The sequence below is a fragment of the Fonsecaea erecta genome (assembly GCF_001651985.1).
Source record: "Fonsecaea erecta strain CBS 125763 chromosome Unknown Scaff13, whole genome shotgun sequence".
NCBI lineage: Eukaryota > Fungi > Ascomycota > Eurotiomycetes > Chaetothyriales > Herpotrichiellaceae > Fonsecaea > Fonsecaea erecta.
Window position 1 is genome coordinate 148826 of NW_017387256.1, and position 23445 is coordinate 172270.

General features: G+C 53.3%; 6 protein-coding genes across 6 annotated transcripts; 3 read left to right on the forward strand and 3 right to left on the reverse strand.

The window, feature by feature from the left end:
- Positions 1 to 1158: 1158 nt before the first annotated feature.
- AYL99_10980 (hypothetical protein) lies at positions 1159 to 5741 on the forward strand (the record flags this gene model as incomplete). The annotated part of the gene is made up of 2 exons (XM_018842486.1): positions 1159 to 5510; positions 5561 to 5741. 2 exons carry the CDS (start codon positions 1159 to 1161, stop codon positions 5739 to 5741), a joined length of 4533 nt encoding a protein of 1510 aa, XP_018687899.1.
- Positions 5742 to 6977: 1236 nt separating this feature from the next.
- AYL99_10981 (hypothetical protein) lies at positions 6978 to 9176 on the reverse strand (the record flags this gene model as incomplete). The annotated part of the gene is made up of 1 exon (XM_018842487.1): positions 6978 to 9176. One exon carries the CDS (start codon positions 9174 to 9176, stop codon positions 6978 to 6980), a length of 2199 nt encoding a protein of 732 aa, XP_018687900.1.
- Positions 9177 to 10318: 1142 nt separating this feature from the next.
- On the forward strand, positions 10319 to 12113 carry AYL99_10982 (hypothetical protein; the record flags this gene model as incomplete). The annotated part of the gene is made up of 2 exons (XM_018842488.1): positions 10319 to 10511; positions 10735 to 12113. The coding sequence occupies 2 exons, from the start codon at positions 10319 to 10321 to the stop codon at positions 12111 to 12113; spliced, it is 1572 nt and encodes a 523-aa protein (XP_018687901.1).
- A 1487-nt stretch (positions 12114 to 13600) lies between these two features.
- Positions 13601 to 18112, reverse strand: AYL99_10983 (hypothetical protein; the record flags this gene model as incomplete). Its single annotated transcript, XM_018842489.1, has 5 exons — positions 13601 to 13963; positions 14059 to 14115; positions 14183 to 14435; positions 15621 to 17030; positions 17115 to 18112. The coding sequence occupies 5 exons, from the start codon at positions 18110 to 18112 to the stop codon at positions 13601 to 13603; spliced, it is 3081 nt and encodes a 1026-aa protein (XP_018687902.1).
- Positions 18113 to 19024: 912 nt separating this feature from the next.
- On the reverse strand, positions 19025 to 20389 carry AYL99_10984 (hypothetical protein; the record flags this gene model as incomplete). Its single annotated transcript, XM_018842490.1, has 2 exons — positions 19025 to 19927; positions 20006 to 20389. 2 exons carry the CDS (start codon positions 20387 to 20389, stop codon positions 19025 to 19027), a joined length of 1287 nt encoding a protein of 428 aa, XP_018687903.1.
- Positions 20390 to 21793: 1404 nt separating this feature from the next.
- AYL99_10985 (hypothetical protein) lies at positions 21794 to 22828 on the forward strand (the record flags this gene model as incomplete). Its single annotated transcript, XM_018842491.1, has 3 exons — positions 21794 to 22044; positions 22104 to 22434; positions 22511 to 22828. The coding sequence occupies 3 exons, from the start codon at positions 21794 to 21796 to the stop codon at positions 22826 to 22828; spliced, it is 900 nt and encodes a 299-aa protein (XP_018687904.1).
- Between the last annotated feature and the right edge of the window lie 617 nt (positions 22829 to 23445).

Consider the following 23445-nt stretch of genomic DNA (forward strand, 5'->3'; position numbering starts at 1 on the left):
TTCTGAACCGGGAAATTTGTGAATTGTGTGCGAATGAGTCACCGCCAGCAATACATTAGCCAACCGACCGGCTATGTAGCTATTGTGGTTTGTCGAGGGTGCGGTGAGTGAGTGAATCGAACGAGGGCTGTGTGTATTGTGGGCGGGCAGAAATGGTCCTCAATAGTGACGGGGCGTGAGTGAATGACACACAATGGGCACACAATAGCAGTGGCCTACCAAAAATCAAAATCCCTAAGCGCGTGATTGGCCCAGGTGCCCATTGCCCGCCTAACCTGCCGAACTCAAGGCGCCTAGCAGACCCCCTCGGCGTCGGGTGACCCTAGGCGGGCGGCGGTTCAAAGCGGCGAGCAGGTCCTCCCTAAACTTAACTCGCTCACCTGGCTCGCCCGTTCACTGGCTACGTAGGAGCAGGTTCTTCCCTGCCGCTGAGCCTGTCAAAAATTGCGCTTGCCCTTCCTCTTACTTTTTACCCCAAAGCCTCGTCCCTCTCGTCTCGTGTGAGCCCATATTTCACTCCATCCACACCCACACCACTGTTTCCAGTCCACTTCTATATACCACTTCTGTTACGACCTCAAGCGATCTGCAGGTGCCTGATGGGCTCTGTCCTTTGACGATGGAGTGTAAGTCATTTCGTTGTCGTGGTGATTTTGCTTGTTCCGTTTCCAGACTCGGGCCCTGTTCCTCTGATCGGCGGCTGCTCGGCCTCGTCTTCAAGTCCAGCGCTCCCCGTTCGAGAACAAAATATCACCGCTGGAAATGTCCCAGCAACTTGTCGGAAATGTCATGCTCGGTTCTGCTGTGCTCTCCAGGACCGTCTTGGGCCGAGATTCGGCTTTTCCAGCCGCGCAAGAGTCTTCCGACTTTTGCACGCCCTAAATCATCTCGTCGTCTCCCAACTTCATCGAATCCATCTTATATTGCCCATTGTTCATCTCACGAGCGCCCTTTGTTGTCTTCTCGAAGCTTTTCTGAATCGCGGAAGTCCAAATTACCTAGTTCCGCGGCGGTTTTATTACCGGCCTCCTCCGTGTGGCCGACCTTGCTGACGCTCTGCTTCTTACAGCCTCCAGTGCCCTCGCCGAACCTCAACCTCCCTCGATATCTCTTCACTCACCAACTTCCGAGCCTCCTCCGTCACCGCCAGACACCACCATGCAGAACGGCGCCAAATACTCCGACAGTGAGAGCGAGCTGTCAGAGCCCGCAGAGCCTGCTGCTGCCGAAGCCTCGCCGTCACATGTCGACAACGAGGATGTCGATGAACACATGATGGAACATGATGAACTCAGCTCAGATGAGCCTGATGCTGAAGGTGACGCCGACTATGAGATGGATGTCACCATGCGGGTTAATGGTACACAAGTCGACGAGGGCCATTCCTCCTCGGATGAATCCATTAGACCTGTCAAGAGAAAGGCACATCCGGTCGGTGAAGATGACTATATTCGGAATAACCCAGAAATGTATGGTCTGAGACGAAGTGGAAGGGCTCGACATGTCCCCAATATGGCAGAATCCTCTGATGATCATGAGTCGGACTCAGACGTTGTTGCTCCTCCCCGGAAGCGGGCGCGTCACGTTTCTCAACGCTCATCAAAGCAGCCTACCCCGATAGTCGAGTCTCCCTCTGACTCCGATGACGATTCCGATGCTTACGGCGGTCGACGCGCAAAGCTATCCAAGAAGCAGCGCCGGAGGTTGTTGCAGTCTGCCGAGAGCCTAACACCTCAACACGCTGAAATCCGCTTCTCCACCCGTCGAGCTGCGAAGGTGTCTACGTACAATGAAGACGACGACGATGACATGTTCGAGGAGGAAGATCCTGAGATGATGACACCTAACTACTGGGTGAACGGTCAAGACGACAACTCGCCCGCAATTGATATTGTCTTGAACCATCGTCTCAAGGCTGACGTTACCACCCCGACGTATTTGAAAGATGAGTACGAGTATCTCATCAAGTGGCAGCAGAAAGCCTACTACCACGCCACGTGGGAGACGATCGAGTCTCTTGCTGGCGTCCGGAGCGTTCGGCGGCTGGAAAACTACATCAAGAAGACCCTGATGGAGGATATTCGCATTCAAACTGATCCTACCATCGCACCCGAAGACAAAGAAAAGTGGATATTAGATCGTGAGCAATACATTGATGCTCTCGATGACTACAAGAAGGTCGAAAGGATCATCGGAGATCGCGAAGGTGAAGAAGGCACTGAATACTACGTCAAGTGGAAGGGCCTCTTCTATGACCAAGCCACCTGGGAGGCGTCGAGCCTGATCAGCCAGATTGCACAGAACGAAATCGACAGATATATCAACCGCAGGAGAGAAGATGTCAAGTCCAACCAGACTGAGAGCAACCCCTCGACCCGCTCACCATTTCAACCCGTCCGCGACCAGCCCTCCTATATCCAAGGCGGAACACTCAGAGATTTCCAGATGACTGGCCTGAACTTTCTTGCATACAACTGGGTCAAAAGCAAGAATGTCGTCCTTGCCGACGAGATGGGGCTGGGCAAGACCGTCCAAACTGTTGCGTTCCTGAGTTGGCTCAGACACGACCGTGGCCAACAGGGACCTTTTCTTGTCACTGTTCCCTTATCAACTATGCCGGCCTGGGCAGAAACTTTCGATCTGTGGGCGCCTGATGTCAACTACGTGGTCTACAACGGCAATCAAACCGCCCGAAATATCATCAAAGATTACGAGCTGCTACCAGATGGAAACTTTCGCCATCCGCGCTTTCATGTCCTCCTCACAACATACGAGTATGTGTTGCAAGATGCGCCATTCTTGAGTCAGATTAAATGGCAGTTTATGGCTGTTGATGAAGCCCACCGTCTTAAGAATCGTGATTCCCAGTTGTACGATCGATTGCGAGAATTCAAAGCTCCAGCTCGACTACTTATCACCGGTACTCCTGTACAGAACAATCTCGGGGAATTGTCTGCCTTGTTCGACTTCCTGAACCCGGGTGTCGTCAATATCGATGAGAATATGGACCTGACCAACGAGGAAGCAAGCGCTAAGATCGCCAAACTCACCGAGGACATCAAGCCATATATGCTTCGCAGAACTAAGCAGAAAGTCGAAAAGGACCTGCCGCCAAAGTCCGAAAAGATAATTCGCGTTGAACTGTCCGACATCCAGCTTGAATACTATAAGAATATCCTGACCAAGAACTATGCTGCTCTCAACCAAGGTGCCAAGGGCCAGAAGCAATCTCTTCTAAACATTATGATGGAGCTGAAGAAGGCCAGTAATCATCCGTTCATGTTTCCCACCGCCGAGGAACGCCTTGTCCCGGAAGGCGCTCGTCGTGAGGAGGTGTTACGTGCTCTGGTTACAAGTAGTGGTAAGATGATGCTTCTTGACCAACTTCTGACCAAGCTCAAACGCGACGGCCACCGTGTCTTGATCTTCAGCCAGATGGTCAGAATGCTCGACATCCTCGGTGACTACATGGATTATAGAGGTCATGCCTATCAACGACTCGACGGCACTATTGCTGCTGGTCCTCGCCGCGTTGCCATCGATCATTTCAATGCCCCGGACAGCACTGACTTCTGCTTCTTGCTCTCCACCCGAGCTGGTGGTCTTGGGATCAACCTTATGACCGCCGACACGGTCATCATCTTCGATTCCGATTGGAACCCACAGGCAGATCTGCAAGCAATGGCTCGAGCTCACCGGATTGGCCAAGTCAGGCCAGTGAGCGTGTACCGTTTGGTTTCCAAGGAGACCATAGAGGAGGAAATCCTCGAGCGCGCCAGAAACAAATTGATGCTTGAATTCCTGACCATTCAGCGTGGTGTTACAGACAAGGAGACACAGGCTCGCCGGAGTGCCTTGGTCGGGGAACCGGGCAGTTCCAGTGAGATCTCAAGAATTCTCAAGAAACGTGGTCAAAAGATGTTTGAGCAGACCGATAACCAGAAGAAACTCGAGGAGCTGGATCTGGATGCTGTGCTCAATAACGCCGAGGACTACAAAGTTGAGCAACCGGATGGTACCGACGCCGATGGGGGAGAAGAGTTTCTGCGAAGTTTCGACTTTGTCGACGTCAAGGTTGATGAACTCTCTTGGGACGATATCATCCCCAAGGAGCAGCTGGAAGAAATTAAGAAAGAGGAGCAACGAATGGCCGACGAAAAGTTCCTCGCGGAAATGATTGAGCAGAACAAACCCCGAAGCCGGAATATACAGGCGGAGGACCGTGAGGTGCGCAAAGCTCGACGGCAGGAACAGCGCCACAAAGACATCGATTCGGAGAGCGAATCCGACGAAGGTCCAAAGGCAGATCCGGCACGTCCGTTGAGCGAGCGTGAATATCGATATCTCATTAAGGGTCATCTCCGTTATGGCTCTATCGAGGACCGTGAAGAAGAGTTTTTAACGGAAGCTCGCCTTCGAGGTAGAGACCTTTCCGTGGTCAAGGCTGCGATGAAAGAGATCTTGGACAAGTCAGAGGAGCTATTCAGAGAAGAGCAGAGACGAATGGCCGAGCTCGAACGGTCATCAAATCGGCCAATCACCAAAAAGGACAAAAAAGCAGTTCTTTTCGAGTTACACGGGGTCAAACGGATCAACGCTGAGACCATTCTTGAGAGACCTGGAGAGATGCGTCTGCTCCGAGATGTAACGTCAAAAGACCCAGATTTCAAATCATTCCGCATTCCAGAAGCGACCAAAGCCGCGGGCTATTCCTGTCCGTGGGGTGCGAGGGAAGATGGTATGCTGTGTGTGGGTATTGCCCGACATGGCTACGGTGCTTGGGAAAAGATCCGTGACGACCCCGATCTTGGCCTGAAAGACAAGTTATTCCTGGAGGAGCATCGAGTGGACAAGAAAGCAGAACGCGAGAGATTGGATGACAAAAACGCCAAATCTCCCGGTGCAGTCCACCTTGTTCGACGCGCCGACTATCTCCTTTCTGTCCTCAAGAGCAAGTATGTGGATGACCCCGTGGCCAGGCGAGCTGTGGAAAACCACCACCGCAACAACAAGAAATACCACGCCGAGAAATCTGGCGGCGGCGGGTCTCCCGCCTCCATCGTAAATCGCAAGGTACATCGCGAATCTGAGAAGCCTCGACACAGAGCAGTCAGCCAGACTCACCGCGAAGGCTCTGAAAGATATGGGACCCCGAAATCTGAGAGTCGTCACGGTCATATCAAGCACGAAAGTGAGGGCAGAGAACATAAAGAGCGCAGACATCGTGACGAACATGCTCACAGCTCCCACCATCGACATGGTAGTGACCATCGACGAACTGAAAATTCGGCCAATGCCACTTCGTCCGAAGTTGATCCTCTGTTGGACATGTTGTTCAGGCCTGTCAGAGAAAGCTTGAGGAAGATCAAGGCGACAACAAAGAGCGCTATACCGGATGGACAGACCCGGGCGAATGAACTGCGAGTCCTGCTCAAGCAGATAGGCAATTTCATCACCGATCAAGTTGCCGAACTCGACGACAACCAGGAATCCGTGGAGAAGCGCTTCTGGTGAGTTCCGTTGATTGACTTCCTCTACGGGCCGTGCTAACATGTCACAGGGACTATGCCGCCACTTATTGGCCTAACAAGGGCATTAAAGGCAAAGAGCTTCAAAACATCCACGGCAAGATCGTTGCATCAGATAACAAGCTTGCAGGCGAAGGTTCACCCAACGACGAATCCAGTAACGTCGACGGTCGAGCGACGAATGGGAGTTACCAGACTTCACCTCCTCGTTAGGAAGTGGAATTTATCGTGAGCATCCCTAGATGGGTAGTTGCATTCACGGCTGTAAGATACGCAGATATGGGTATCAAAAGAAGATTGTGCCTACTTGACTGGGTTCTGCATTCTACATTTACCGAAGGAAACACATACGCGGAATGGCATCTACTTCGAAAAAGAAAATATTGTTAAGACAAGTTATACTTAAAATCGGCGAGGTCAGTCGGATGAAGTTATCAACAGTGTCGCACATGGAGAAAACTCTGCAGCGAGATTGAAAATGGATGACAACAGGGCTCCGGCTGACTGTGGGAATAGGAATTGGACCAAAGAGTTGAGCAGGCAAAATGGTTCATTATGCATCGGGTGTGAGGCTGGCACGATTCATTTTTCCTGTCCTTTCCCCCTGGGATTCAAAGGGGGTCGGCGTTGAATTGGATTGGACAAAAGTCATTCGACATGCAGCGATTGCCCAAGCGAGGAGTACGGGAGTTCAAACGAAGACAAAGGACTTTTTTTATTTCGGGGGAGAAAGAGACAAGCCAGCATGACCTGTGGGGGATGGACAACTGAATCTTGCTCGCGGAGTGGAAAGGGAATCAACGCGGACGAAGCTATGGTGATGTGATCGAACGGCCGTGGACATGTACACTCTCAAGATTGACGACCGCTCGTGGAATGTGGGAGGTATACCCAGAGAGGATAGGCTGGACAGGTTACAGCCTTGTGGGATGAATATGGAATTGTCTGCTTGACGGCTCGGAGTGGGATATCACAGGAGCACGCAGCTGCTGAGGTTGACGCAGATGCAACGCATTGTCTTGACCGATAGATGCTTCAGACAGGAGACCATATGTATCCCCTATTGCGCTAGAACTCAATGAGATTAATCATCACTTTCGTCTTCTGTCTTGAGACTGACCTGCTGGAGGGGAGTAAGTGTGCTACGACAGTGGCGAGGGGCGAGCTGGTCAACTTCATGCTCCTCTTACCTGGCGCAGCAACAGTGAGAGAGCTCTTGGGAAGAAAGGATAAGGTAACAACTCCAGTCGACATTCAGATACGTCGTCCAGCGTAGAAGCGATGGCATACTACAGATTCCTCCTCCATCCACATCCCAACACCAACCATGTCAACCGTATGCCCCCTTCCATCAAGCATGATGATACCCCCGTCCACCCCCCATTCTTGCCTATTACTCCGGCCACCAGCGTCCTTCTGCCCCCCAGGCGTGCGAGTCCGTTCATGCCTTCAGCCTCCTCTCCTCACACCCCCGCAGACCGCGCGTTCCTCGACCTTCCTCATAATGCCCTTCCTTTTCTCCTTGTCCGTCGGTTCGACGTGCACCTCTCTGACGAAGAACCTCCCCTCGTCTCCGAACCCACTACCACATTCGCAGCACACGAAACAGGTTCCGTGCCACTTGCCACCCAGCGCCTCGACCGTGATCTCGTCCAGGATGGGTAGTTTACACCCGCGACACCGGGCCGATGTGCGTTTCGTGTGGCACCGCACACAGTAGGCGTATCCGTCGTTCCCTTCCACAAAAGGCGTGGTAGACGAAAACGGATCTCCGCATTCTGCACAGAAAAAGTGGTCGACGTGATAACTGTGACCACATGCGATGACAATTTCTCCTTCAATGGGCGTTTTGCAGCTTCGGCAGCGGGGAGAGAAGAACTCGTGGAAGTCCAGGTGACAGAAGAACCTCAATGGGTCGTTCTCGAGAAGCACCAGTTGATCTGGGGCGAGAGCTGGTGGGTTGGATGAATCTGTGTGGGAAGCCGAGGAGATGCCGAGACGAGAGAGGCGTGAAGAATCCGGTTCAGGGTAGAAGGACACACACTCAAGGGGAGTTGCACAGTGGTGACACGTGAAGCATTCGGGGTGGAAGCGAGCTTTGAGATCGCGGGAACTGGCTCCCGAAGCTGTCACGATGCGGCCAGAGATGGGCAGCGCACAGCTCGAACAGGTGACAGTGGGCATGGATTGCCGAGACGAAAGCCAAGGAAGGCGTTGGGAAGGTGTTTTTACAACGGTGCTGCTGGATTTCGGTGGTGCAGACGACGAGTGCTTTGGTAAAGGTCTGGAAGAGGTGGGAGCCTCAATTGAATCATTTGGGAGGTTGATTGTTGGCACCGTCGGTGAGGTTTCGTCTCCTTGGATATTGATGACGGGGATGACTGGCCCGTCGTCTGGGACATGGATCGTAGGGATGACAGGAGCAGATACCGAGACTTCTGGTGTAGCGGGCGCTGGCTTCGGCAATGGTCGCACAGCCGGCGATTCTGTCAGCCTCAGGACTGGTTTTTCGACGTCTTCACTTGTCCTCGGTGAGTCGCTGGGACGCTTCCATGTGGGATCAAAGCTGACGATTGGTCGACCAAGTTGATCGCTGACGGCCGTAGGTGTGGGAAGATTCGGGCTCCGATCTTTCCTCTTCATACTTGTAGCTGCTCGAATTTCTTCGCTCCGAATCTCCAAAGTGCCGCTGGAATTGGGGGTTTCAACCTCCTCGATCACATCAATGGCAGGCGTCCGTGGAGGTGTGTTCTCGGTGTACTCGGCCTTACGTGACTGAGTCGGTGGATTTCTGTGAATCTCGAAACGGTCGAACTTCTTTCCCGGGGGGTCCTGGGCTGGATGCTCCGACTGTGCAGGGCCCTTCGTTCTCAGCCAGGGGAGCCTGTTGCGTGATTTTGCCCTCAGTGGAAGGTCCACGCTGGGAGGCGGAATGGATGGTCTTGAGGCTTCCTCCTCCGGTTCTGGCTCTTCATATATCTTGTTGTTCGGAGTAGGAAAAGAGACCTTCCTGGAGCCACTGGCTTGACGGTGTCCGCTATTTTGCCGTCTCTCCCTGGCCTTCAGATCCGGGTTTCGGTATGGAGCTACCTTTTCATCTTCTGCGGCTTTGGGGAATTGGTGCTTCCAGACCAGTTCAGCAGCTTCGTCTTTGGCTGCCTCGTAAATTCTTCGTTCATCATCCTTCTGGTCGATGAGCTGCAGTGCTTCCCGTATACTGTGTGCCTCCTCTTTTTCCAACCTCCGTGTGACAGACTCGACATAGACTCCTTCCTGTGCAATTGACGGGGTCTGAACCGTAGCAGTCGGAGAAACTTTTCTTCCGCTCAAGGTCGGTCGGTCATGATCCGGAGGTTGCGCTATCGGTCGGCCCCTGGAGGTGGAAGAGAAAGAAAAGGACTTCTGCACCATCGGAGGATCATTTTCAAAATCATCCAGAGCATCACTATGTTTTGAGCCAGTCGTTGGAGCTGAGTCGGAGCGTGCCAACGAAGACTGAGATGCTAGGGAGTCATAATTCTTGGATGGGAATGGCGCAGGTCTGGAACCGGATGGTCTCGCCGGGCGATTGTTTCTGAGATTGTCGAGATAGGCAGCTGGAAGTTTATGTGAGTACTTGGATTTAAAGGGAGGCTCTCGAGGAGGCATCTTCTCTGGCTCATGAACAGCGGCAGCAGGGAACGGATGAAGCTTCAAAGTGACACCTACATTTCTGTTCAGCAGTCATGAATGTAGGTTGGGGCGGGGAGACTTTTCTGCCGCCTAGACTGCTTCTTTTGTGAAACATTTTTGTGTATTTTGTTGAAGTCCGAACTGAGACGGGTTCACCGCATATGCACCAAATTGACCGGCGTCGAGATCTTGTACTATCAAGCAAGGCAACGATATCAGGCGAGGTGCACCCCAAAGTATAACCAAAATGAGGACTCGATCAGCACAGGAGACATCAAAGCAGGCAAAACAGAGAGACTACAGCGACACAAGCAATAATAGATCGATACGATAGTGTGTTGAAATGGCCACGGGTGAGTGCGATTGAGACTCTGACCGCAGCCGGTTTTTTGTTTGGGCTGCGTGGTTGAGACGACAACCAACCGCAGATCGGGCTCCGCCTGCGCTGGGCATCAACCGCCGTACCGCCATTAGAAACCACGGCATGCCCTCCCTCAATACTCCGTACAAACCTCCGTCTCGCCAATCTCACCCCTTCGTCGTCATCACCACGTTGTGAGAACAGTCGTGGCAGCCAAAAGTGACGATGGTTGTCCCTCCGTCGAGTCGAGCACGCAGTCCCTCGCTAGATGACCGCAGCTGCGCACCATATCTTCATTTCACCCCCATCTTCTCCATCTCTGTCGGAAGAAGCGGCAGGATCAGGTCAACCCATCTCCGCCTGGCTCTCCGCACGATGGCTGACTGCCTAGGTACTTGTGACGACCATGAATCCTTCCCTTCACGGCACGCTGTACGGACTACTCCGTTCTGCGTACATCCGACGCCATCCACAGGCGTATTCTGTACATGGCAATGCCTCTTCCGCCCAATCATCGAATCTCTTAGTCAAAGCCCGACGTCGCATCTCGCACACACGGTGGTGACGGCTCCAACGGCCTCTGCCCGAGATCTCAAAAAACACCCCTTCCGGACATGGCTCGGTTGACAGGGTTGTTCGATGGATTCCTTCAGGAAATTTGTCCGTCACTTGTAAAATGTGACTCCTCCTCCTCAAAACCCTCTTCATCTGTGTCTCTACCTATCTTTTCTAGAATCTGGGCGCAGGAGAAGGGAAGATGGCAGATACGGTGCCCGTCGATGTCGCTGAACCTCGTGGCACTCCGCAAGAAATCCACCCACGTCATGAAAACGAATCCGAAAAGACGGTTGACATTGGAGAGAGCCCTTCCACTCTCCCGAAGTTAGACGAACCCCCTCCCGACGGCGGTTATGGCTGGGTATGCGTTGCTTGTAACTTCTTCATCAATGGTGAGGATGGTTTTTTTTCTCTTGTCAATGTGACCACTTTCGGACTTTCGAATCTCTGTGTACCAGTCAAACCCGATTTTGAGATCAAATCCGGGGTATGCGCTAAGTATCAAGTACGAGAGATCTGGAGATTAGCACCATCACGCAATCCGGGGTCAAAGCATTCTATCGCCTCGAACCACCTCGCTCTACCACCCCCGTGGCTAACAAAATTGGCATCTAGGACATACCTGGGGGATCAACTCCTCGTACGGCGTCTTCCTGTCCTATTATCTGAATCACGACTATTTCCCGAATACGTCCGCTCTGGCGTATGCTTTCATCGGCGGCCTCTCTATTTCCCAGGCCATGCTCATTGCGCCTCTAGCCACTCGCATCATCCACCTCTACGGCTCAAAAGTTTGCCTCCATCTGGGCGTCTTTTTTGAAACCCTCTCCCTCATTGGCGCTAGCTTTGCCACGCAGAAATACCAGATCATCCTGGCCCAAGGGTTCTGCTTTGGCTGGGGAATGGGCTTCTTGTTTGTGGGCTCCGTCGGCATCATAGCACAATGGTTCACCACGAAACGCAGCGTGGCAAACTCGATCGCCGCGGCAGGTTCTGGCCTCGGTGGCTTGATGTACTCACTTGTCACTCAACGGATCATCGATACAATGGGTCTTCCGTGGGCTTTTCGCATCCTGGGAATCTGTTCTTTTGCGGTCAATCTGACGGCGTCCAACCTCATTCGCGACCGCAACAAACAAACCGGGGCGCGCCACAAGGGATTTGACACCAAAATCCTCCGCAAACCCGAATTTCTGCTCGTTCAAGGCTGGTCCTGGTTCAGTATGTTCGGTTACACAATCTTGCTCTTCTCACTGCCCGCCTACGCGCGATCCATAGGATTGAGTGCAAAACAAGGCTCGGTCCTTGGAGCGATCCTGAACCTGGGTCAGATGATTGGACGACCTTTCATCGGTCTATCTTCCGATCGCTGGGGTCGCATCAACCTTGCCGCCTTCCTCAGTATTCTGTGTGGCATTTTCTGCTTCGCCTTCTGGATTCCTGCCGAAACGGTCTCTTCTCCAATGGGGCTATTGTGTTTCTTCGCTATTGTTGGTGGTGCCTTAGCAGGGACCTTTTGGACAACCATTGCCCCTGTCGGCGCCGAGGTGCTGGGACTTCAGGATCTCCCTGCTGGGTTATCACTGACATGGGTGATCATGGTGCCACCCACGACATGTGCAGAAGCAATAGCTCTGGAGCTTCGACGAAAGAATACAGAGAACTGGATCTACCTCCCGCCCCAGATCTTCACAGCCTTTATGTATATCGGCGCAGGCCTGTGCTTATGGGTGGTCAGGGGATGGAAAGTCGGCGAGTTGAAGTGGAAGGCACGAATGATGATGGAAAAGGAACGAAGGCAGGAGAGGATTCTGCTGGACGAGAAGCACTCCTTCACAGAAAAGGATCGTGCAGGGAGGCCAGAAATACGAGGTGGGAGTCTTGCTGAGGCTGGTCCTGAGGCCGACGAAGTGGAAGTCCAACGCTTCATGAGAAGGGAGATATGGGGGCCGCGGAATCTCCTCAAGAACATGATTGCATGGCAAGTTGTGTAGATATGTATCAACAGAGTGGCATACAGCCTGCTTGGGACACTCTCAGTGTAGACAAATTGAGCTTTCAAAGTTGTCAAGCACTTCTGGGTTCGAATCGCTTTTCTCTTGTGCAGATCTGACATGGTTTTGCAGGCTCAACAAGGCACCGCGAGCAGCAAGATACGAGTTGAACTACAAGATGTTGGAGACTGGGCAAGAAAACGAAGCTGGGCGGCGACTGACGGAAGGAGAGATTAGCACCGAACAATCCCCGGCCATAGCCATCCTTCATTTTCAGTTCCATTTTCAGTTTCATCTCTATCACTCTCATCATCATCACACTTGTCAACACTGGGGAATCTTCCAGTATCTAGCCGAATTCCTCTTGATGGACTGAATTATTGTAATTATCGACAAAACTTCCTCCTTGTCATGAAAAGAACAGCAGATTCAAACCCAACCGGGTTGTGATGGCCGCCCAACCGCTTTACTCTGCCTTTCGCTTTTCCGCTCTCCATTGGGCAGACGCTGTCCATCGATAACAGGATTGCAATACACGAGGCAGGAAACCTTGTCCGGTATGCACTCTCTGGTATTCGCCACCATGTGCGCATTCTACGACCTCGAAGAACTCCTGCCTGCCTGGCTTTGGCCAACAACGCATGGCTCCCACGCCACGCTGCAGCCTTGGCCAATACGTGCCAACCTCAGGTGAGTCGAGCTTGTGACAGAAATACTGTTGCATGGCAGCTCTGCGGCACTTCTGCTCAGCCTGATTCTGCCTTCCTTGACCTCTTTTCGTGGCCACCGTCTCACCCGTTTGCCAACAATCCATCCTCTCATCAGAGATACTGCAGTCCTTCTTCCTCGCTTAACGCACTTCTTTGAAACCACTGCATCTTGTCTACATCGCTAATTTGGAGCTTTGAACCACTCCCTTTTCTGAATGTGCCAGCTAGCTCAATTCCACTCGTTCAGCTCAGTTGTGATGCGAGTACACGTCACTAACCGTGTGGGATGGTCGTCTATTCATTCGTCGCGATCATTCTCGACAATTCTGCTCTGCAGCCGCCCGATTACATTTGAGTGCCCAATTGGGGTTGGATATCTTTCCCTGTGGTGACAATGCCTGGCTTGATGCAGATGACTGTTTCGAGCTGTGCGGGAAATGCCTACATTAAAGGATACTTGCCCTCCAGCACCGAGCAGTCTATTCAAAAATCCTCACGCAACTTCTCTGTATACCCTTCTCCCCTAACCTGAACACTGCTTTTCTGTCAACAATGTCTTGCCACTCCTGTGACGTGACCGCCTTGGGGGCCCTGGTTGTCATGGTAATCACACAGGCCTCATCACCCAGGGCCCCTTGACTCACGGTGCCTTTTTCCCGGCAAATGAAGGCAGGTTTTCAGGATTAAGAAGAAGAGAAAAGGAAACGATGCATGTTATGCAATTTCCACAGACACGAGCAAGAGAAGGGAGGGAGGTAGAACGAGAGAGTATCGCATTCACCATACAATTTGAAAAGGTGGGAGAGTGATTGGATTCATCCGGCTCGGTTGCCCTTCAAAGAACGAGAAGACCTCCATCCTGGTGATGGGACCCCTCGTGAATGCGGCCTCGATACTGGCAAGTAAGGGCGAACCGGTGGAAATTGCGGCCATTACGGCCAGGGAATAGCTCGAGACCTGGAGTGGCGAAAACCGTGTCTGAACATGAGCCCAAACAGTGGGATCGCTTCCTTTGTGAGGCGTCCCGAGAAACAGGACGCCGATATTGGCCTTGGAGATTGCTGCCAGTTCCGGCTGCGTGCCCTGAATGTCATTCGTGTGAGATATGTTGAGGGCCTGGGTGTGCCAGAAGAGGTCATCCTGGTGTCAGCGGTGGTCGAACAAATTTCTAGATGGGGGACTTCAACTTCGACGCTTCAAGTTCGACGAGAGTAGAGGAGAGGATGTGGACACACGTTCATAATAACAAGACCTCCATAGTTATGCCCCACAAAGATAACAGGCCGGTTGACCTAGAAACCGCGAAAGGCATCAACGTCAGCGATCCCTCCACTCACATATAGTAGAGGGAAGGCAAACCGCATCCGGCCCACCCCTGAGGTCAACGAGATCTCCGAGAAGATTATTTGCGTTATCGTCAATGGTATTGATGCCGGCACTGTTATTCACGAGCGTGACAGGGTTGGCATTGTAGCCAAAGCTCAAGACCCGAATGCTCGAGTTGTCCAGGCCGGGATAGAAAGGGAGCTCGTCTTGCGGCCAGACCGTCCCGGTGGCGGGAGATTTCCAGGCCAACAATGCGTCGCCTGCAAGACCGTGGACCAAGACGATGCTGTATGTGTGTTTGGAGTCGGCTAAGACAAATGAGAAGTCTTCAACCCTCTGAAGAGAGGAAGGAACAAGAGGCCGAGTGCGAGAGGGTAACTGACTCGACGACAGCGGTATTTCTCGGGTCAAAGAACGTTTTCTAGGTGACACAGCACGTTGCAGGTCAGCTCTCCAGGTTTCCGGGTACATACTGGGAAAGGGAAGATGTACGTACCAAAGCCACGGCCCAAAGTTCGCGTCAATCACTGTTAGTACACACCCAGATCAAGCTGAAAGGCAGTAGTTTGCTGGAGGTGAGATTGTGAGAGCTGGTGGCACAGCCAGTCTGACGGTGGACTGGCTCGTCGTCTAATAGTGAATATGCTGTGCTGTGTATACCAAGCAGTTCCAAACCCGTGGCGAGTGACCTGGAAGACGAGAGGAAGTTTTGGCAGCACATGACTGAAGCTGGGGACCGTGTCTCTGGGATGGGGGAATGCCATGGTAGGGGGATGGCAGATAAGGCAATTGGGACATTGCGCTCTTGCCACTGGGATTTCTCAGATACATAGCATGCATGCAGCTTGACGTGTTGTTTGCCTTTCGACGGTAGCGTCCGAGTTGCTACTCATTAGCTTCCAACACCCTCACCTCGTATTTCTTACAGCGACAGTGAGCGACAAAGATTCCCTGCACGCTACAGCAGTCACCGGAATTTCCCATCTTTCCTTCACTTGCCACGTCGCAGCCCGTGGTAGACACGAGTCGGGCATCCAGTCAGCCTTCAGACTGCACGCCAACCAGCGACCACCCCCCTACACACCAGCTAGCAACCCTCTCCATTCCCATTGCCACCTATCTCTCTCCTTTAGTCAAAAACGCTCTAGGAGATGCACGGCCGAACACGTTACCAAGAATCAGGATAGCGCCAGTGAAAGAGCCAAATAGATGTCTTGCTACAGAGCCGCATCCACCACCACCACCACCACCACCAGCATCGCTGTCTTCGAGGCCTCGGATCCTTCCAAGCCCTGGATGTTGCTTGGGCGCACTCCCGGTCCGTCAGGCCAGTCAGTATCAACAGGGAAGGGCCACTAGCAACAAGCTTGGTACACAGCCATGTTCAAATGCGGCCACGTCAATACATAGGGTCCCGCACCTTCGACAATATACCCATTGACATCAGGCGTCCAACGTTCAACGGACATACCACTCCTGCTCACGCCCGTAGGCCGAGGCCATGCCGAAGGGGGCGACTCGGGCAATTGCTTCTGCTGCAGGTAGACTCACATGGACCCGACCAAGATATTGAATGGGAATCCCATTCGGTGTCGAGTAACAGGGACGTTGATTGCCCGGTAGCCCTACATCTAGAGTGGTCCAGGCTGCCATCGGTGTCCCGGGGAGCATCATCGGATGTGGCGGGACGTTTGGGTCCATGATTCCTACGATGCCTTTGACTGGGAGCGCGTCTGGATGGAACTCGACAGGTAATATGACCACATATCGCCGGTAGTGGCCGCCAATAGGCCTCACATCCAGGCTCTCAAGACCCGGCAGCATCTCCGTCAGCTTCAGCTCGTATGTGCACGCCCACCAAGCGCTTTTGTTCATGAACGTCCATTGCAGGTGTATGGGCAGGTTGCTCGCCCTGACAAGAAACGGCATATCAACTGGCGGCAGTCCGTGACATCCAAACTCGAAGCCCGGAAATCGGACAGGGAGACCGCCGGCCCCGGGAATGAGCCAGCCATCCAAGGCATTGTCTTCGACCCCGCCACCCTCACGTATGGGTATGAAGTCGGAGAGCTGGTGCAGGAACGAGCGCGGCGCCCAGCGGTAACCTGGGAGCGGGAGGCGAGGGTGATCGTGGAAGATGATCTGGGGGTCGAACTGTCCGACCAGGTCGTAGAAGCGGGCCATGCGCATATCGGAATCCTTGCATACCAAAACCTTCGCGGCGTCCAGATCCAGGATATTGGCCACGCAGACGGACTCGTCTTCCAACCGACTCGTCTGGCGGCTGCGCAAATACTTTGCGCATGATCGCATCCTTTTCTGTATACTCGTGCCACTGGCCTTGGCCACTTCAAAATATCGATAGAATGCCTCAAGCTCGGTGGCGCACAGAAGCCGCACGGGTGAGCACAGGCTCTCTGGTGCATAGCGGTCGAGACTCTGCAATGCGGTCTCTCCCATGTCGTGCAATGACTGAGCTCCGTCTTGGAACTGGAAAAAGAGACTCCGCGCCAGGTGACCCTCTTGCATCGTCCATAACCGATGGTGCCATTTCGACAAGTGGATCTGCAAAAACTTGTCCACCATGTCGGCTGAGCGTGGCAGCTTGAGGACGTGGGAGTCTAACACGAGCACCCGGTCCGCCTGGCGATATATTTCTGCCATTTTTCCAATTGCTTTGGTGCGCAGGTTTTCATATTCGGTTCCCACAGGCACGCAGAGAGAGTCAAGCCAGAATGGGACCATACCATCCAAACGACGCGCCCTCGGGACTGAGAGCGGCTCTGCTGCATAGAGCTCATGAACGAGTGACTGCAGGCGAGACAATTGACATGCCGGGAGTGCATTTGCCGAGTAGTCGGTCCCCAGACCGTCAGACCAACTGTTGAATCACATTTTGACAAGTCAGCCGCAGAGACACATTGACCTATTTTCACGATGTTGGCCAGGGGAGATCTATACTTACACGTGGGATATTGCAACATACTTGGTCTGAGCATCAACGGCAGAAACGTGCAACTTGTTTCCGTCCCAATGAACCACAGGTATTTGCCCTTGATCCACAAGGCTGGTCATGCTGCTGGGGACCGGGACACGCGCACATGGGCAACCCTTAAATGAATGAATTTGTTTATACGCTTCTTGCTCCACGATCTCCAAGTATTGGTTGCAGATGGCTGCTCCGCATGTCGAATGGTCCCGCTGATCCCAGGGACAGCGACGTCCGCCGAAATAATAGTCAGCACTGATGGCCGCCTTGGTCATGGACTCGGGGAAGAACGGCGAGTCGCTCGGGCACCAGCCGTTCCTTTTCAACCGGGCGTCCAACACCGGACTGGGCCCCCAAGTCGGCATGTGGCTGCTTTCGTAACCATATATGACCGTCAGTGCGGAGCAGAGGCTCTCGCCCATGGCCATGATGGATAATTCAATTAGCTTCGCCCTGCACCTGTAGGGCTCGGGAAAGCGTCCAATTTGACGCCCGTATACGCCCAGGTACCAGAAGGTATAGTTGAGGATTTCCTTGATGTTTTCTCCACGAAGGTATTTGGGGTTCGAGAAATCTCTGGGGACGACGGGCCCGGTAGCAAAGCCCTCGTACTGCGCCCATTTTCCCACGAAGCCTTGTAACTTATTCGTGCAGACCACCCTCTGTCCCTGGCGGGTTGGGTGGCTGTCGAGAAAGTCGCCGGTACAAACCGTGACTCCCACCTTTCGGAACACGGAAACGAGGCATCCAAAGTAGAGCCACGTTTGGAGATGCTGCAAAATCTCTCTGGGACTGCGGTTGCTAAAGTCGACGTCTCCTGTTTGCGGGTTCCGTTGCCATCCCGAACGCTCAATGTAGCTCTTGAAGTTCTCCAGGACATCGACTCGAGTCGTCTGGTGGGCTTCGAATTCTTGGGTCTCAATGTATGGGATGTCGATTCTGGCGGCGCCGTCTGGGGCGAGCAAATGCTCCATTGTGACTGTGGCGTTCTACCGTACCCAGGGGGAGACTTTTCCTTCCAGGCTTCTTCACCTCCTCCCATTTCCTTTCCCCAGCAGAGGGGACGGGCTGGGCCTTTTCAAATAACTCCATCTCCCACGTAAGGCTACATGGACCCCCGTTAAGATGGGTGGTTGCTTTGGGCACCAACAGAAGAGTGGTAGACATGTCCTACCCAACCGCGCTTACCGACCAAGGGAGTGCCGCCTCATTTCCACAGACCACGCTCGCCACGTCTCTCGCATTTCACGCGTTCTGGCATCCAGGTCGCATGACATGGCGGAGTGGGAACTCAGCTGAGAACCGTGAGGGAATCCCAGGCGATGGATGGATGGATGGATGGATGCCTAGTCAACAGAGCACCGTTGGGCAGCAGGGGTACGAGGTATATCTCCAGGCTTGATTGATCGAGTGGACGCACGAACGAACGAAACCAACTAGTGTGAACATGTGTTTGCGAGGGCTAGTGGGGGAAATTCCGCGGTGGCCAACGTCCTTGCATAGTTCGGGTTAATGTTAAACATAGATGATAGAGGAAAGAGAGGCTAATAGTATTCTACTGCAATAACTATTAACTAACTCTAAGAACTCTCGCTAACCAAGATCGACTGGTTACTATATATAAAATCCTTCTTTTTAAATATGTACTGTAACTTGATATTGTATGGCCCTATCGGGTTACAGCACATATAGACATATACGTATATATATATGTATGTACATTACAATGGCACCGGGGCTCATAGATGCGTACAGGTTTGTCCAGAAACAATGCCGTTAAACAACCCCCTCCCTTGATCCCGCACCTAACCAGACAACGCAGAGGGGTCCTTGAGCCAAAAGGTATCGAGTACATACACATTATATTGCTGGAATCCCCAACCAATCTAGTAAGGATCCCATTCCATTCTGCGCTCCAAAAGGTAGGATTCCACAGGCAAACCCCTCCACGTCGACGTGCCGTTGACGACCTTGAAAAATTCAGGCTCGAAGCTCACCTGGGCCCAGCCGTGAATGACTTTACGCCAGTAGCAGACCTCGGCGGCCGGCGTGAGGTACTGCTCGCGGAAGGTCCGGACGCTGTTGGCCGCGATGCGCTGGGCGTCCTTGTCGTGGGTCTCCAGCCACTCGATCTTGCGCTCCAGGTCCTCGAAGCTGCGTTTGACCTCGAGGTAGTTCTGCTGCGGTCCGCTGGCGCGCATGAGCGGGTGGTGGTGCTGGATCCAGTCCATCGTGTGCGCGACCACGACCGACTGGCAGGCCTGCAGGTACTTGAGGCGGCCTGAGTACGAGTTGCCCTCGGTGTGGGCGAGGTACTTGTACTGGCAGTGCTCGGCCATGGACTTGAGGTCGTGGGTCATGGACTCCGTGTTGTGCCAGTCCAGCGCCTTGACGTCGGCCCAGGGCTTGTCGGCCGTTACCTGGATCAGGCGTTCGCGGAGTTCCAGGCCCATGGTCGCGCCACGCCAGAGCAGTTTGCCCATTTTTCGACCCCAGCTCCATCCCTCGACCTGCTCCGTCAGGGCCGCTTTCATCTGCACCTCGCGCATCGAGCCCACCTTCGTCTCCGGCCAGGACCAGTAGCCAAAGTCCGGGATGAGCCAGATGTGTGTGTCTTCGGCGCGGCGGGCGTATCCCCATAGCGGGACCGAGGGTATGCGGTCGTCCGTATTGAATGCAAACTCGATGTTGGGAAGGGGTTCCGGGGACGTCAGAATGGCACGGTGCAAGGCGTGGAGGGTGGCAATCCCGCGAGAGTAGATGCCTCCTGCAGTTGCAATGATGTAGAGCTGTATTGGTACGGAAAGCAATTAGCGACACGGGTCCAAGCGACAGATGTTCAGCGGCCGCATAGAGGGCGCATTTACCTGTTGATTATAGATCATGGCCCGAACATAGCCATTCTGTTTGGGGATCGCATCGATCTCTTCCAAGGTGATGGGATTGTGCATCCTCTCATTGACAGGCCTCTCCACCTCCTCAAACAGGCCGGGAAAGGCCTGCTCGCACTGCTGCGAGTCCAGCATCAAGTTCTCGGCATCGCGACGGTAGTTCCATTGTCCGTCAAACCCCCTCTTGCGCCCGTACGCGCCGTAGTCGCTGTGCAGCAAGGGTACCACCGACGCCGACCGGTACCACGCGAAGAGGGCGAAGGTGCAGAAGAGCGAGAGCAGCAGGAGGGGGGTGCGGCGGTTGAACGTCGCCAAAAGGGGTTCGATGGCGTGCTCGTATAATAGGCCCCTCCTCCCCATGGTTGTGGCGGTTGAGGAGGGCATTTGAATCATCGGGACCAAGATCGAGGAAAAGGAGGAGGACTGCCTTCTCTTCGCATGATTCAAAGATGCAGAAGGGGAACAAAAGTTCACAGCAACAGCAGCAGCATCAACAACAACAACAACAACAACAAGCACTCAAGCACAGGGCATGAGTTGCGAGTAAACCGGGAGCGGGAAGCAAAAGTGACCCGGCACTGTTGTTCCGCAGGCGACGCGCAATGCCGCCAGCTTCAAAAGTTGGTTATTATTACTATGTACCACTAGCCAAAAAAGCTGCCAATGCAGCCGCGGGCGAGATAATTAATGTAATTAATTGACTGATCAATCAATTATAACTCTGTTCGCATGAGTCCTGGATCCCTCACTCTATTCCTTCTTGCAACACTACTTCCCAGGTAGTATACGCCCTGGGCTTCTCCCCTCGCCAATGGCTCTAAACCACCAGGATCATGTCAGCTCAATGTCTTCACAACGCTTATGTCGTCAAGGAGGAACTTCAACCTCCAGATCAAGGGATTCTTGCCCAATCGCCAAGAGGAAACGAATGAGCACCTGCGAACATGTGAGAAAGTAATTGACCTGACAACTACATGGGCTTCCACGCGGTGAGTGAGTGCCACAATCGGGTCGCCTGGCCTTCGTGTTATAGTCCCACCCGACCAGCAGCAGCAGGTTGGCCCATAATTGCTTGCTGCACGGACATTCTTCATCTATCCCTAGAGGCCCTATCAAGATGGACTTGCGAATGAAGCCTCACTAGCCTGCAGACTCCCCGTCTATCCCAGCCAACCCAGCCTTACTCACTTAACGAGCTGCTGCTGCTCGTCAGCTTGGGATCCCGCATGGATCTTCGATGCATCATCTCCCTTACAGCTACGGTCAAAGCTACACAGCATGATTTCAAGCAGGAGATCCCGATGACCATGACGATATGTGCATCGTTTTTATTCACATGCAAAGAAAGATGCCAGCCAACCGGGCTGCGTCTACGGCCCTTTTTCGTCATAGCTGAAGCATGCGGCGCACAAGGGATTTCTTATCAGGATTTCTCCCTCTCTATTTCTCGGAGTTCCTGTCTTGTTACTTTGCTCAACTTTACATGTTTCTATTGCGGTGAATCTTTGGCTTGCCTATACTCTATATAGTGTGCTGGCTCGGCCCGTTCAACATCAGAGCGTATCCCAAGCTCCGTTTGTATAGAGATGGATCCCCCACCAGCTCGGATGTTGGACCCCGACCAATGCAATCACCTCGCTAAGCCTTCCATCACTCAATTCGTTGTCTCTTGGTATGCTTCCTCGATGTTGGCTCTAACTCGTCGCCATAACCAAATGAATGAACAACCAACACTAACCCTGTGACCTCCCTCCCAGCTCGCTGATGGCCTGGCTGCTCATCTGCTACATTCCACAATGGGGTCGCATCATCTCGCGCAGATCCGCAGAGGGCTTGTCGACATATTACATCCTCCTGGGCTCCCTGTCCGGCGTGTGTGCCGTGGGCAATATCATGATGCTCCCCTCTAGCGCCGTTGACATCGGTTGCTGCAGAACCAACACGCGCTTCGCCTGCGTCAGCGGCCTTCTCGGGATGCTCCAGGTCATCTTTGGCATCGCGTGCTTTTGGGTCGTGTGAGTGGTCTGCATTTCTTTACTTCGTCGCAGGGCTCTCGCTGAAGTCTCGTGTCTAGCCTTTTCATGTACGTCTACTACTCGGAGGAAGAAGCCGATGCAGAACTGCACGGGCGGAGACCATCACTGTCTGGACCCGACCGTACTTTCCGGCGAGCAAAGCGGGCGTGGAAGGTCCTCATCGCCGCCTGCAGCTTCGCCTTCGCTGTCCTCATGGTGTCAGCCATCATCTTGCACCGCTTTCCGTGGCACGCTCAGGCGTGGGCAAACATTCTGGGACTCGCTGTGGCCGTCTTTGCATGTATCCAGTGGATTCCACAAGTGCGGACGACATGGCATCTGGGACATTTGGGAAGTCTGAGCCCAGTCTCGATCTGCCTCAGTGCTCCTGTAGGTCTTCCCCCTCTCCACTGTCGCTCGTTGCGTGACGCCCTGGAGCTGACCACTTGATAATACCACAAACTAGTACACTTGGATCTTCGGAATCAACATGATGATCCGGGTGGGGTGGAAGGGCTGGAGTGCGTGGATCGTCTACGTGCTGGTAGGGACGATGCAAGTCATCTTGATCGTCCTGGCCATCTGTTTCACGGTTAGGGATCGGAGGCTGGCAAAACAAGGGAAACAACACTGTGCGACTCCTGCGGATTTCGAAGGGTGGAATACTTGGACTCGCTCTCGCAACTCATCTGTGGTCTCGCACGCCCATTCCCACCTGGCGCCACACGAGCGAAGTCCCTTGCTTCACGAGCAGCCCTCGTCGCGGCGGCAAACCATCCATTAGAATGAGATTCCAACATTCAACTTCAGACAATAAGACAGGGTTGATATCGCGAGGGATATAAGTTCTGGCCACTCACCCACTAGAGACTAGACACCGGCTTGTCCAGACACAGACGCACAGGTCGTCTCTCGTGTGACAGGATTAGAAACAATACTGGCTGAAACGGAAGACATAAGGATGGCACAGATGATCTCATAACATCCTGTCAAGCATAACGAGGTCAATATCGGCTTAAGGGCAACCGAATGATTCGCTCACGCCTTCGACTGTCATCCTCGGCGGAGACGAGGAGCAGTCTCTTGCCTTCTGCACACCGACTCCTTTGGTCTCCTTCAGTTAGCGAGATAAGACCAAGAAATGAATACTGATGGCGGCCGTTGGACGGTCCTCTTCGGGACTAGGGGCTCCCATGCCTGAAAATGGGCGGCTCGCGGAAGCATGGGGCGAGGACAACATTTCCGAAAACTTCTTGCCTGCTGGCTGCTCGAACCCCGCGGACAAATGACGACGGGGAGAAGTCTCTATCCCTCTCAAGGATACTAAAAAACAGATGGTCGGAACAAACAAACGCAAAACGCTGAATGTAAATGCATGAACATGACCTTGTCCAAGGCGGA